This window comes from Lonchura striata, chromosome 8 (genome assembly GCF_046129695.1).
Source record: "Lonchura striata isolate bLonStr1 chromosome 8, bLonStr1.mat, whole genome shotgun sequence".
NCBI lineage: Eukaryota > Metazoa > Chordata > Aves > Passeriformes > Estrildidae > Lonchura > Lonchura striata.
In genome coordinates this window covers 2269706-2285486 of record NC_134610.1, presented here as the reverse complement: position 1 = coordinate 2285486, position 15781 = coordinate 2269706, and the positions used below count along the sequence as shown (strand labels likewise).

General features: G+C 39.3%; 1 protein-coding gene across 1 annotated transcript in view; it reads left to right on the top strand.

The window, feature by feature from the left end:
* Positions 1-15781, top strand: part of KIF5C (kinesin family member 5C) — a 73358-nt gene that overhangs the window by 9062 nt on the left and 48515 nt on the right. The window contains exon 2 of the mRNA XM_077784890.1: positions 13598-13688. Coding sequence (XP_077641016.1) covers positions 13598-13688 — 91 coding nt within the window. The remainder of the gene's footprint in view (positions 1-13597; positions 13689-15781) is intronic.

Below are 15781 nucleotides of genomic sequence, written 5' to 3'. Positions count from 1 at the left end.
TTTGATTTTCATTGATGTTATTTATTTAATTTTGATTTTTATCGATTTTATTCATTTAACTTTGATTTTCATTGATTTTATTTATTTAATTTTGATTTTCATTGATGTTATTTATTTAATTTTGATTTTTATCGATGTTATTCATTTAACTTTGATTTTCATTGATTTTATTTATATAATTTTGATTTTCATTGATTTTATTTATATAATTTTGATTTTCATTGATTTTATTTATTTAACTTTGATTTTCATTGATTTTATTTATTTCATTTTGATTTTAATCGATTTTATTTATTTAACTTTGGTTTTTATTACTCTGCTGCTGGCACCCTGGGTATTACCCTGGGTGTCCTTCCTGTTGTCAGGAAAAGGCCTCACTTGGGATTTGTTTTCTTCCAAAATTCCTCGTTCTGTGCTGCCTGAGGTGTCTCCTATTCTCTTTATTTCCCCTTTTTTTGCTTGATTTGGTGTTGCTGCAACATTTTAAAAGCCAGGGGTGGAGGCAGAAAAGGGATTTGGAGCTGTTTGACAATTTGGATTTACCCGTGGTGTTGCCAATTTTTGTTTTTCCAGCTCCCCTGGAAGGTGCACGTGGGACAATGGTGCTGAAAAAACGCCTTAATTCCGTTTATTTGGGTTTTGCAGTGGGAAAACATTGCATACTTAAATAATCCTGGCAAAACAAAGCAAACACAGCAGCAAAAAATCACCTCAAAATATCCAAAATGGGATCTCTCGCAGCCTTAAAGGTGTGGAGGCTCAGGCATGGGGCTGCTGATGGTTTTGTCCATCCATTTTTATATATTTATGGCCTTTGGGGGTTTTGGATTTAAAAAAAAATATTAAAAATTTAAAAATTTCCATTTTTGTGGGAAATGCTTGTGATTGTCACCAGATTCCTGCTAAAATATCAATAATTGGTGACAGGACAGCTTCAGAGAATGTCTATTTTCCAACTGTGAGACAGAGCCTCGTTGACACCAAGATTTTTTTTTTTCCCCCCATGAGAAATGAGTATCCAGAGACAAAAACTTAAATATTTAATAGTATTTTTTGCTAAAAGTGATTCATTTTTTCTCTCTCAGCTGAGAGAACTCCCTTTGCACTGCCTGGTTTTGGTGATGGGCAGGAGATGCTCTGGGCTGGTGTAAAAATCTCTCTCCTGGCTCAAGTTTTTCAAGTGAACCTTGAAAAACGGAGCTGGTTCTGCAGAACATTTCCTCGAGGAGGATTTGATACCAAAACCACATTAAACAACCCTAAAAACCTTCCACGCCTTTTTTTTGGCAGCACCAAATCTCCCAAAATACTCTTGTTCTGGCAGCATTTTCCAGTCAGCAAAAGATGATTTTGGCAGCTCCTGAGCTGAAAAACCTCTGGTTCTGAGGGGTAAAATTGAATTTCAAAGCCACCCTGACACCCAGGAATTATCCTGGCTGCTGAATTATTCCCCCGTTTAGGAGAGGCTGAGCAGGAGGGATTTCTCTGAATTGGGGGAACTGGGTTAAGGAGTATTTTTAGCCAGGCTGTTGCAGAAGTTGGGTTTTTTCTGCAGCTGTAATCTCATTTTTTTTCCCTTGCCTGCACTGCTGCAATCCCTGCTGGATTTGGAGCAGGGAGCTGGGGGGGGATGCTGCAGCTTCTCCCAGGGCTGGGGGGTCTCACCTCATTCACCTGGGGAGGATCTGCCAAAAATCCTGCCAGAAAATCTGGATTTTTGTTCCTGCACCTCCAGTCACATCCATCCTCTGCTCCTCTCCCATGCCCTTTTATCCCAGCATCTCCTTTTATTTCATATTACTTTTCTCCCTCTCTCCTTTTCTATTATTTTTTCCCCTCTCTCTTTTCCATTAATTTTCTCCCTCTCTCCTTTTCTATTATTTCCCCCCCCTCCTTTTTTTTGTTGCTTTTCCACCTCTCTCCTTTTCAATTACTTTTCTCCCTCTCTCCTTTTCTATTATTTTCTCCCTCTCTCCTTTTCTGTTATTTATTCCCCCCTCTCTCTTTTCCTTTACTTTTCTCCCTCTCTCCTTTTCTATTATTTTCCCCCTTCTCTCCTTTTCTATAACTTTTCTCCCCCTCTCCTTTTCTATTATTTATTTTCCCCCTTCTCTCCTTTTCTTTTATTTTCCCCCTCTCTCCTTTTCCATTACTTTTTCCCCTCTCTCATTTTCTTTTATTTTCCCCCTCTCTCCTTTTTTTGTTGCTTTTCTCCCTCTCTCCTTTTCTATTGTTTTCTCCCTCTCTCCTTTTCTATTATTCCCCCCCTCTCTTTTTTGCTCCTTTTCCCCCTTGCTCCCCTTTTATCTTGCATTTTGCCTTTTTTTCTCCTCTCAGGACCTCTCCCTGTGTTTTTGTATTTTCTCCCCCTTTTCTGGCTCACCCCCTGTGAAGCTGCTGTCACTTGCCTCGATTCTTTCTCCCTTCGTGGCATCTCCCACAATTTAACTTCAAAGCAAAAAAACAAAATCCTAAAAGCAAAACTCATCCCACTACACAGGAGCACGTGGAGAAACATTTTCCTGGAGTGAAAAAAAAAAAATCTGTTTGCTCGTGCTGGAGATGGAGGATTTATTCTCTGTGTGCAGCCCAGATTTTCTGAGGATTATGGAATAAACTCAGCCATACATTTCAAATTCAGATGCTGCCAGCAGAAAAAAAAAACTGATTTTTGTGCCTCGTGGGATGCTGGGGCTGGGCAGGAGGAAGGTGGGAACGGTGGGAGGAGCTGGGGGAAAATGGGAGGAAAACCCAAACTGAGGTGGTTTGGTGCCAGAATGGATCAGAGTGAGCCACTAAATATGGAACACTCGTGTATTCATTAAAATGAGCCAGGCTTTAGTTAATATTTAATATATGATATATGATATGTAATATATGATATGTAATATATGATATATTATATATGATATATGATATATGATATATAATATATAATATATTATATATTATATATAATATATCACATAATATATAATATACCATATATAATATATGATATGTGATCAAATTCTAATATCTTACATATAATATATAATATGTGATATAATATACACTATATAATGTATAATAGATGATATATTATATGTGATTATGATATATAGTATATAGTATATAATATATAGTATATAATATATAATATATAATATATAATATATAATATATAATATATAATATATAATATATACTACATAATATATATTCATATGTATTATATAAAGACATCATATAGAATATATATTATATAAATACAATATTATATAAATACACTATATTTAATAATATATTCTATTTAAAATATATATTGCAATATTATATTATTACAATGTAATTGTTATATATGATATAGACATTGTTATATAGGAGATTATGTGATATGATATTATATTAATTATATTTATTATTATATATTACATCTTATATATTATAATATTATCATTAGATATGACATAATTATTATAGTAATATTACTATAACATTATATGTTATGATACGGTAATATAATGTATTGATACGCAATATATTAGAATAATTGGATAATATATATATTATATATAAATATATAAATATATAAATATATAAATATATAAATATATAAATATATAAATATATAAATATATAAATATATAAATATAAATATATATATATACATATATATATACATATATATATGTGTATATATATATATACACATATATATATATATATATATATTATATATATATATACACATATATATATATATATATATATATATATATAAAATATATATGATTTATTTTGTGGTAAATGGCTGTGCTGCTTCACCCGAAGCAGTGCTAGCTAGATGTGCAGTTGCTCCCGATGCTGCCGTTCTCCCTTCCCCCGGCAGAGCTGGATTTGGCTCTTTGGGATCAGAATTTGGGTGGAACTGGCCCAGACTGGGTTGGACCTCCCAGTGCCCTCAACATCAGCTCCCTCTTGGCCCAGGGGAAATTCTCCTTGCTTTTCTCTGATTATTAAAATTTATGATTTTTGTATCATTAGCTCTTCCTCAAGTGCTCGTGCTTGAGGGCAGGTATTTGGGGTGTGGCACGGGATTTGAACAGGAATTTTGGGTTTGAGCTGGTATTTGGGGTGTGGCATGGGGTTTCAGCAGGAATTTTGGGTTTGAGCAGGTATTTAGGGTTTGAGCAGGTATTTTGGGTGTGGCATGGGGTTTGAGCAGGTATTTAGGGTTTGAGCAGGTATTTTGGGTGTGGCATGGGGTTTGAACAGGATTTTTGGGTGTGGCACAGGGTTTGAGCAGGTATTTTGGGTGTGGCACGGGTTTTGAGCTGGTATTTTGGGTTTCCAGCAGGTATTTGGGGTGTGGCATGGGGTTTGAGCAGGAATTTTTGGTTTGAGCTGGTATTTTGGGTGTGGGATGAGATTTGAGCAGGTATTTGGGGTGTGGCGTGGGGTTTGAGCTGGTATTTTGGGTTTCCAGTAGGTATTTGGGGTGTGGCGTGGGGTTTGAGCTGGTATTTTGGGTTTCCAGTAGGTATTTGGGTGTGGCATGGGGTTTCAACAGGGTTTTTGGTACATCATGGAGTGTGAGCAGGTATTTGGGGTGTGGTGTGGGGTTTGAGCTGGAATTTCATGTGGAATGGGGTTTCCAGCAGATATTTGGGGTGTGGCATGGGGTTTCAGCAGGAATTTGGGGTTTGAGCAGGTATTTCAGGTGTGGCGTGGGGTTTGAACACATATTTGGGGTTTGACACAGGTTTTCAGCAGGTATTTTGGGTGTGGCATGGGGTTTGAGCAGGGTTTTTGGGTGGGGCTCAGGGTTTGAGCAGGTATTTGGGGTGTGGTGTGGGGTTTGAGCTGGAATTTCGTGTGGAATGGGGAATGAGCAGGTGTTTGGGGTGTGTACAGCGTTTGAGCAGGTGTTCTAGGTTTGGGCAGGTATTTTGGGTGTGGCACGGAGTGTGAGCAGTTATTTGGGGTGTGCCATTGGGTTTGAGCTGATATTTTGGGTGTGGCACGGGGTTTGAACAGGTATTTGGGGTGTGGCACAGTTTTCAGCAGGTATTTTGGGTGTGCCATGGGGTTTGAACAGGTATTTTGGGTTTTCAGCAGGTATTTGGGGTGTGCCATGGGGTTTGAACAGGTATTTTGGGTTTTCAGCAGGTATTTGGGGTGTGGCGTGGGGTTTGAGCAGGTACTTTGAGATACTGCCCCAATATTTACATGGCTATTCCCCCAATAGTTACAGGAATATTGCCTCAAGATTTACATGGCTATTCCCCAGTATTTACATGGCTATTTCCCCCAATATTTACAGGGTTATTCTCCCAACATTTACAGGATTATTCCCCCAATATTTTCATGGCTATTCCCCCAGTAGTGTGGCATGGGGTTTGAGCAGGTATTTGGGGTGTGGCATGGGGTTTGAACACATATTTGGGGTTTGACACAGGTTTTCAGCAGGTATTTTGGGTGGGGCAGTGGGTTTGAGCAGAATTTACCCTGCAATGACCTCTTGCCAGGACTTGTCTGACAGAATCCCCCCAAAAGGACATCGCAGTGGTTCTGAAGGTGCTGCAGCTCTTCTCGTGCTACGTGGAATTTCCAGAGTGCCCAAAACCCCAGCTCTGTGCTGCCCTGTCATTGCAGGGATGAAGGGATGGGGACATTTTCAGGCTAAAAATGATTTTATTGCTCAGGTAAACATCAGTCTCAGGGGCTGTGAGAGTTCAGAGGAGCAAGCATTCAGCCATAGCTCAGATTAGTCACAAGTTTCTTCATTGCAAGAAGAAATGCATACAGCTTTCTAAACAAATATATAACGTTGTAAACAAACAGTTGCCACAGGGTTTATTTTACTTTTCTAACTTGTCACCTTTACTTATTTTGCTGCACTGTGGATATTTCCAATGGCTTCTGTGTCACTTGCACAGAATGTTTCTGTTACTACTTTTAAACTCTGTTTTAACTTCTAAACTCTCAGTTTACTCTGTACAACCCCACCCCTACATTATAAACCCTTCACCATCTTACCCATAGTTTCTCATTTATTTAAAGCATATTCTTACTGGCAGCTATAGAAACATAAGTTTATGGTTTTTCTGTTTCATGTCTGTGTATTGTATTTTTTTTACATCAAATCTTCCAAAGCTGCAGATCAAACCCTCCTGTGTCTGTGGGAGTTTCTGCTTTCCTGATTCCAGCCCTTTGGAGCATCCCTTTTCCATGGAAATGCTGCAGGGAAGTGCAGGACCCTCGGTGCTGCTCTCATCCTTTGCAAGTTTGTGTTTTCTGTTCCTGAGGTTTTAATCTGGTGCAGAGCAGGGGGAACATTCCTGTTCCACCCCAGAATTTGGGAATCCTGCTCAGATCCCTGAACATTCCAGCTTCCAGCACCGCTGGCACTCAGCTCCTCAGTTTGTGAGTCAGGAAGGGAGAAGAATTCTGAATTTAAGGAATTCTTATTCAGCCCCACAATAAATTAGGCTCTGGATTAATCCCTGGATAATGTACCCCAAGCAAATGTTGGAATCCAAATGTAAGGAGCTCTCAGAATTTTGGGTTTGTAAGCTAAAGCGTTGAATTAAACTCATTATTTGGTCTGAAACCTTAGAAAACTTAGGTGTTAGAAATGAGAATATGGATTTATAGTTTAAAGCAGAAACACATATAGTGTTTCTATAGTGTATTTATAGAGTGTGTCTAGTTTCTGTAGTGTATTTTCTATAGTGTATTTATAGTTTTTATTGTGTATTTATAGTGTGTTATAGTTTCTGTAGTGTATTTATTTTCTATAGCATTTTTATAGTGTATGTATCAATTTTATAGTGTATTTATTTTCTATAGCATTTTTATAGTGTATGTATCAATTCCATAGTGTATTTATTTTCTATACTGTATTTATAGTGTATGTATAGTTTCTGTAGTGTATTTATAGTTGAAGGTAGAAACTGAGTAAAAGGAAGTTTGGAGTTTTAGAGTTTAAAATAGGAAAAAAAAATAAAGTACAAAGGTAAACAAAGAAATTAGAATGCAGTACTGCAGGTTTGTGTTGTAACTTAATTAGCTAAGAAAAATTACATGAGCATGAGTCCATAAGATGAGATATTTAAGAATTAAGTCAAAACCACAAATATTCTTGTTGGCAATGTTTTATTGGTAAATAAATCCTTAAAAGGTTTTGTGACTCGGGGTCTTGTGACCCTCTGAGCCGTGCAGTGACAATCTGAGCCCAGCTCAACCTGCCTGCCCGTGCAGGAGATCAGGAAAACAACCCACATCATCCAAACCAATGCAGGAATCCCCCCTGGAATTCCTTCCAGAATTCCCCAGGGGTGAATTATCCCCCTCAGGAGGTGCTTCCCCTGCTGGGGGTGCCAGGATGTCCCTGTGCCACCCTTGGGGACAGGGGACAGTGTCCAGCTCTGCCCTGTGACCTCTGCGGGCTCAGGATCCCCTTACAAATCTCCTGATAAATCTGCCAGTTTAGGTTTAACAAAGCTGACATCAACTCACATAATTAAACCACATAATATCATATATAACAATGTCTATAATATCGTCTGTAACAATGACATTGTCATAATATAATATTGTAATAATATATATTATATATTAAATAGAATCTATTATTATAGTGTATTTATATAATAAATACACTAATAAATGGCACAGCTGGGCTTGGAAACCTCCACCTGTTCTGCTTTTTTTTTTTAATTTTTATTTTTTTGGGGGGGATATCCTAAACCCTGCTCCACCCATGAATTCTCCCCACCCCACGGTGGCCTTGTCTGACCTCCTTCCACTGCTGCCCCTGGATGGGTTTGATTTTCCTGCTGGGAAACTGTGGTTTTGTGAAAAGAAAACCATAATGTTCACCAGTAGTTTAGGATCACAGTGTTGAATTGTGACAAAACAGGCAATCGTGGAATTTAGGTTGGCAAAGACCTTTAAGAAGATTGAAGCCAGCCTTTCCCTGAAGCCACCACTGCCCCATGTCCCCAGCTGCCACATCCAAATGGATTTGAAATCCCTCCACCATTTCCTGATCACTTGGTCGCCCTTCGTGGGAAGAAACTTTTCCTGATATCCACTGTTCTCTTTTCATTCCCAATTTCTCTCCTGTTACAGGGGTCTCAGGCTTCAGGAATTATGGCACCTCTCTTTCCCTTTTCTTCTACAAAGAATATTTCTCTGCCTTTTCTGCCAGAACTGTTAATTTGCATTGTTTCATCAGCAAAAAAAAAAATCTCCAAATTCTCTTTTCCCATTGCTGTAAGGGTCAATTGAAATGCTGGGGTCTGGGAAAAACTGCAGAAAATGTGGATTATTTTGAGTCTGGCAGTGGCTTGCTTGCACCAGTGCAAGTCAATAAAGATGAGAGAGCTGCAACTCTGAATATTGCTGTGTCAGAACTATGCAAAAATGTTGCTCAGGAGGATTTTTTAATAGCTGCCTTTGTTTTGGGAGATCTTTATACTTAATTTCAGGAAGAGTCTTTTTTCCAGGTCGTGCATCAAGGTGGAAATAACTAAATAATTATTGAATTCAAAACAATGCCCAAGCTTTCCGGAATTGTAGTTCCACACCCAAATAAAATGATGCTTTCTGAGGGGGAGATGTGGTGCGAGGAGTTAAAAAGTTCTTTCTGCTGGCACTGAGGGCTGAAAGTGGATCACTGGCCACGAGCCAGGCTCCAGCAGCTCCACGGGAATATTCCTGAGGGAAATCAATAATTAAGCCCCCTCTGCAAAAGTGATGCTGGCTTTGACTCCACTTGCTCTGCAGTGCCTGTTCATACAAGGATGCTTGCTTCCCTTTATTTTCCAAATGAGTTTTAGGAATGTTACCAAGATTTAAGGATTTTTGGTTTGTTTTGGTTTTCTTTTTTTTTTTTTTATGCTTTAGTTTGACTTGGTGGTGTATTCAGTTTATTCTGGAATAAATTTCCTTATTCTTTTCTTTCTTTATTCTTTCCTTTCTTTATTATTTTCTTTCTTTATTCTTTTCTTCCTTTATTCTTTCCTCATTCTTTCCTTTCCTTATTCTTTCCTTTCCTCATTCTTTTCTTTCCTCATTCTTTTCTTTCCTCATTCTTTTCCTTTCCTCATTCTTTTCTTTCCTCATTCTTTTCCTTTCCTCATTCTTTTCTTTCCTCATTCTTTTCCTTTCCTTATTCTTTTCCTTTCCTCATTCCAGCAGCTGGGAATTCTGTTCTCAGCTCTCACCTTGCCCATGGGTTTTCTAAGGGTTTTATTTTGTGGGTTTTATTTTGGAGGGGAGGGGTCACCTCCCTGCACAGCCAAAGCTGGAGCCACCCTGGGATCACAGGGGATTCATCCTGGAATTCCAGCAGGGCTCCTCACCCCAGCAGGAGCTCCGAGCTCTCCTCATTTCCTCTCTCTGGGGATTTCTGAGCAGCTGAGGTTGATTTATTTATTGATCAGGCCAGGAAATGTATTTGGTTATTTTTACTTTCTTTAATTGTGACTGCGTTAGTTCTGCTCTGAGATGTTGCTTGGGTAAATTTGGGGGTTTGTGGTGAAAATCCTTTTTTGTGCTTGCAAAATCCTCTTTGCTTTATTATTATTATTATTTTAAAAATGCCTTTAAACTCAATAGGAAACCAAAGAAGTGAAATAATAATTATCAATATGTCTGAGTAGAGTTCTGGTGGTATCCAGGGGCCAGAGCAGCATCCCTGTGCCCGTGGATGCAATCCAGCAGGAATCGTGTGGGTGGATCAGAGCACTTATCCCAGCCATTATGCAGCAGTGGCACAAGTTAATGGAGCAGATTGTCAGGGGGCTGCTGGAAGGATGGGAAATGTGATTTATGGAGGGCAGATAATGCCCTGCATGTCCTGAGAAACTTTGGAAAATGATACACGGAGGCGCGCAGACAAAATCGTTGGCGTCGCTCGGAAAAGGGCATTTTCCTTCTGGCTGCTTATTTGCTTGAATTACTGCCTGATTTTGGTGTTTAATGCAGGATGAGTTACATTTGGAAAAAAAAAATAAAAGAGCAAAAAAAAAAAAAAAAAAGAAAGCAGTTGTGCCACTTGTGAGGGTGACAATAGGGAGAATAGGGCTGAAAATTGGGATTTTCATGGTTGCTCGTTCTCCCTGCAGCTGTGGGGCAAAGCCCTTGGATCTGGAGGGTGTTGCCTTTGTGGGGTGGATGTGGCTTTTGAGGAAAACCTGCCAGAAAAGCAGAGATTACAAAAATGACACAAACAGCCCCCCAAAGCCGTGCGGAGGTGGCAGCGAGGAGCTGGGGCCGCAGCTCAGGAAGCTGCAGTGGGAAGATCCCAACATTTCTCCAACATCACGCACCCAAGCAGGAATTCCTGGCCAAAGAATGAGGATTAATGTGGGTTTGAAGCACAAAATCCCTCCCCAAAACCCCGCAGCTGCTCTCGTTGTGTGCAGACAGTGAAGATGCTCTGTGATCCCCCACGTTCCTTTATTTCCTTCAGATTTTTCCAGCCTTTCAGCTTCCCAAAAAAAAAAAAAAAAAAAAAATTAATGAGGAGGCAACCTGACCTGTGGTATTTTACATTTACATCTTTTCAGCCTGGATAGATAAATCATTTTTTTCAGGCAGTGCCTCTTCTTGTGCTGAGCACAATTAGGGTAAAATTGGGTATTTTTGGGGCTCTCTGACATTCCAGGTGTGGGGTGCTCTGTGGAAGGGCTGGGTTGATGGCAGCAGGGAATAAATGGATGTTTGAGGTTTTGTATTTGAGATTTTTGGCCTGGAGCTTGGGATGAGCAAAATGGGGGTAAGGAGGTAAAATCCTGAGAATCTGGGGAAAGGTTCTGGAATATTTGGGCCCTGCTGATGCTGGGAGTGCAGAGCTTTGGCCAGCTGGGAGCACCCCAGTGTGGGAATAAAGAGAGAGAATTTGGGGTAGGTGCTGGCTGCTCCCCCAGTTTCCTGGGAATGGGGCAGGTCTGGAATCAGGAGTCACCTCTTGTGTCTCACAGTGACCCCAAACCTGGGAATTATCTCCTGGAACTCCAAATCCCCGGGCTGAAACGGGGTCACACCTCACAGGCACCCCCCTCCTCTTGGAATTTGTGGTCTTGAGGTGATTTGGAGATTGTGGAAAGTTTCTGTCAGCCTAAAGCAACAGAAAAATGCCAATACATATCTATTCCCCAATATTTACATGGCTATTTCCCCCAGTATTTACATGGTTATTGCCCCAATATTTACAGGATTATTCTCCCAATATTTACAGGATTATTCCCCCAATATTTTCATGGCTATTCCCCCAGTATTTACATGGTTATTGCCCCAATATTTACATGTCTATTCCCCAATATTTACATGGCTATTTCCCCCAGTATTTACATGCTTATTGCCCCAATATTTACAGGATTATTCTCCCAATATTTACAGGATTATTCCCCCAATATTTTCATGGCTATTCCCCCAATATTTACAGGATTATTCTCCCAACATTTACAGGATTATTCCCCCAGTATTTTCATGGCTATTCCCCCAGTAGTTACAGGATTATTGCCCCAATATTTACGTGGCAATTCCCCAATATTTACATGGCTATTTTCCCCAATATTTACAGGATTATTGCCCCAATATTTACATATCTATTCCCCAATATTTACATGGCTATTTCCCCCAGTATTTACATGGTTATTGCCCCAATATTTACAGGATTATTCTCCCAATATTTTCAGGATTATTCCCCCAATATTTACATGGCTATTTTCCCCAATATTTACAGGATTATTGCCCCAATATTTACATATCTATTCCCCAGTATTTACACGGCTATTTCCCCCAGTATTTACATGGTTATTGCCCCAGTATTTACAAGGTTATTCCCCCAATATTTACAGGATTATTTTCCCAATATTTACAGGGTTAATCCCTTGATATCTACAGGATTGTTCCCCCAATTTTTACAGGTTTATTGCCTCAATATTAACAGGTTTATTCCCTCAAAACTTATATGGCTATTTCCAGTATTTCCAGGGTTATTTTCCCAATATTTGCAGGACTATTCTCACAATATTTACAGGATTTCCCCCCAGTATTTCCAGGGTTATTTTCTTGATATTTACAAGGTTATTCCCCCAATATTTACAAGGTTATTCCCTTGATATGTACAGGGTTATAGCCCAAATATTTTCAGGGTTTTTCCTTTGATATTTACAGGATTATTCCCCCAAACCTTACATGGCTATTTCCACCAGTATTTACAGGGTTATTTCCCAGTATTTTCAGGACTATTCTCACAATATTTACATTATTATTCTCCCAGTATTTCCAGGGTTATTTTCTTGATATGTGCAAGGTTATTCCCCCAATATTTACAGGATGACTCCCCCAGTATTTGCAGGGTTATTGCCCCAATATCTACATGGCTATTCCCCCAATATTTGCAGGGTTATTTCCTTAATATTGACAAGGTTATTCCCCCAATATTTACAGGATTATTCCTTCAATATTTACGGGATTATTCTCCCAATATTTACAGGGTTAATCCCTTGATATCTACAGGATTGTTCCCCCAATTTTTACAGGTTTATTGCCTCAATATTTACAGGTTTATTCTCCCAAAACTTATATGGCTATTTCCACCAGTATTTACAGGGTTATTTTCCCAATATTTGCAGGACTATTCTCGCAATATTTACAGGACTTTTCTCCCAATATTTACAGGGTTATTGCGCCAATATTCACATGACAATTCCCCCAATATTTATAGGGTTATTCCCTTGAGATGTACAGAGCTATAGCCCAAATATTTATAGGGGTTTTCCTTTGATATTTACAGGATTATTCCCCCAAACCTTACATGGCTATTTCTACCAGTATTTACAGGGTTATTTTCCCAATATTTGCAGGACTATTCTTGCAATATTTACAGGATTTTTCTCCCAATATTTCCAGGGTTATTTGCTTGATATGTGCAAGGTTATTCCCCCAATATTTACAGGATGACTCCCCCAGTATTTGCAGGGTTATTGCCCCAATATCTACATGGCTATTCCCCCAATATTTGCAGGGTTATTTCCTTAATATTTACAAGGTTATTCTCCCAATATTTACAGGATTATTCTCCCAATATTTCCAGGGCTATTTGCTTGATATTTACAAGCTTATTCCCCCAATATTTACAGGATGAATCCCCCAATATTTACTAGGTTATTCCCCCAATATTTACAGGTGACTCCCCCAATATATACAGGATTATTCCCCCAATATTTACCTGGCAATTCCTCCTAAATCCCCAGGAAGGGAAGGAAATTCCCAAGTGCTGCTGCTGCTGCTGCAGCTGATTGTGTCCCACACCCATGGCTGTGAGTGACCCCAGTGTGAGCACACAGGGAGCATCTGCTACCTTTTATTTACCAGCCACAAAAAAAAAAAATTAAAAAAAAAAAATTAAAAAAAAAAAAATATATATATATTTGGAGCATCCAAAATATCCCATCTGCTCGGCCTATAAAATATCCTGCTCTGCACAGCTTCCTCTGTGGGAAATTCTGCATTATCAGGCTGGGAAAGTGGGATGGGAAAGTGCATGAAATGTTCTTTATCTCAGGAGTTTCTCCTTTTTTTTTTTGTTTTGCAGCAAGGGAAGCCCTACGTCTTTGACAGGGTGTTACCTCCCAACACAACCCAGGAGCAAGTTTATAATGCCTGTGCCAAGCAGATTGTCAAAGGTAGGTGCTGTTTGAACACTGGATAATAAATGTTTGGGGAGTTTAGCATGATTAATTCCTAGTATTTCCATTTTTTTAAGGGGTTGTCTGGGTGGAAAAAAAACCCAAAAAAACCCTAACAAAAAAGCTAAAGGAATGGCAGCAGTTGTTCCTGTACTCTCCTTGTAATTCCACACAAAATCTTGTTTTTTTGGGGATGTAAAGGGCAAAAAGTGTGGTTTTGGTGCAGTTCAATGCAGGATGAGTGTGGAATTTCTGTAAAATTGGGTGGGAGGATGGGCCATGGAAGGGCCTGGTTTGGGAGTTGCTCTGCATGCAGAGTTTGCATTTCAAACTGGAATTTTCCTTGTGGAAAACACCCTGGTTCTTGGAACAAAACCTTCATAAACGGTGGAAATTCCAAGGTTTTCACTTGACAATCCATTTTTTGGGCGCATTTTAATCACAGGCTGTACTCCCCCATAATTTAAAATACATACATTATTTTATATCATAATAGAAATAATATTTTATATAATAATATAAAAATAACAATCCCCCTCACACTTGGTTGTGGTGCTGGATGATCCATCCTTTTTTTTTTTTTTAATTTTTGGGCTGTCCCAACACCCCTGGAGCTGAGGTTTGGATGTGTGACCACACTGCAGCACCCAATATTGGTTATGAGCAGAGCCCTTGTGTTCCCTGGCCTTGTGCCCTTGATTTTTATTTTGCATTTTATTTTGCATTTTATTTTGCCCTTGCTTTTTAATTTTTGCATTTTCCCCGGCAGCAGCTCTGCAGGAAATTGATCTGAGTGAGCCAAACAGCCTCGAGCACCCCAAATTGGGTTGGGGTGATGGGGGGAAGGAGCAAAGAGGAAATTATTTGGTGCTGGAGAGCAGAAATGAAAAAATTCTTCTCAGAGGGGTCTGATTTCAGCAGCTCTGCCCTCAGATGGGAGAGCCTTGAATAAAAACTGGAATTTGGGGGGCTGTTCCAGCCCTGCAGGGTGTGCTGCCTGGGGATTTGTTTTTATATCTGGTTCTCCTCTGAAAATGCTGAGAGGAATAAAATCCTCCGTGAGAGGATTTATTTTTACAAATATTCTTTTATAGTTTTATAAATTCAGTTGTCAGAACAACTGAATTGCTGAACTAAGTTGTCTTTCTGAACCAAATGGAATGGAAAACTCTTCCCAAAATCCTGGTGGAGGTAGAGCTTAAGCGTGTGTTGATTTGGATTTTGCAGGAATTTTGAAAGGCAGGGTTGGTGGGGGGAAGAAAAAGAGAAAGAAATGAGGGAGAAAAGAGAAAGAACAAGGAGGGAAGGATGAAGAAAAGAGGGGAGGACGGGTGGAGGGAGAGCAGAGCAGCCCTGGAGAGATGCTCGTGAGCTCTGGACTGGGATTTCCATTTAATTCAGTTTTAACTCAGTTTTAACTCAGTTTTAACTTCATTTCCCATTTAACATCAGTTTTAAACCCTGATGAAGAAAAAGAGAAAGAAATGGGGGAGAAAAGAGAAAGAACAAGGAGGGAAGGATGAAGAAAAGAGGGCAGGACAGGGGTGGAGGGAGAGCAGCGCAGCCCTGGAGAGATGCTCGTGAGCTCTGGACTGGGATTTCCATTTAATTCAGTTTTAATTCAGTTTTAACTCAGTTTTAACTCAGTTTTAACTTAATTTCCCATTTAACCTCAGTTTTAAACCCTGATGAAGAAAAGAAGAAAGAGAGAACAAGGAGGGAAGGATGAAGAAAAGAGGGCAGGACAGGGGTGGAGGGAGAGCAGAGCAGCCCTGGAGAGATGCTTGTGAGCTCTGGACTGGGATTTCCATTTAACTCAGTTTTAATTCAGTTTTAATTCAGTTTTAACTTCATTTCCCATTTAACCTCAGTTTTGAACCCTGCTTAAGCACAGCCTGTGAAATGTTTCTGCTGGGCGGGGTTTGCTGAGAGTTCCTGTGTGGAAAGGGAAATGATGCCTTGAGAAGGCTGACCCAGAATAGAGTCACAGAATAAAGCAGGGATTTATAAAAAATAAAATAATGAAATAGTAAAATAATGGAATAATATAAAAATGGTAATAATTAAAAGTTAAAAATAAATAATAAAAA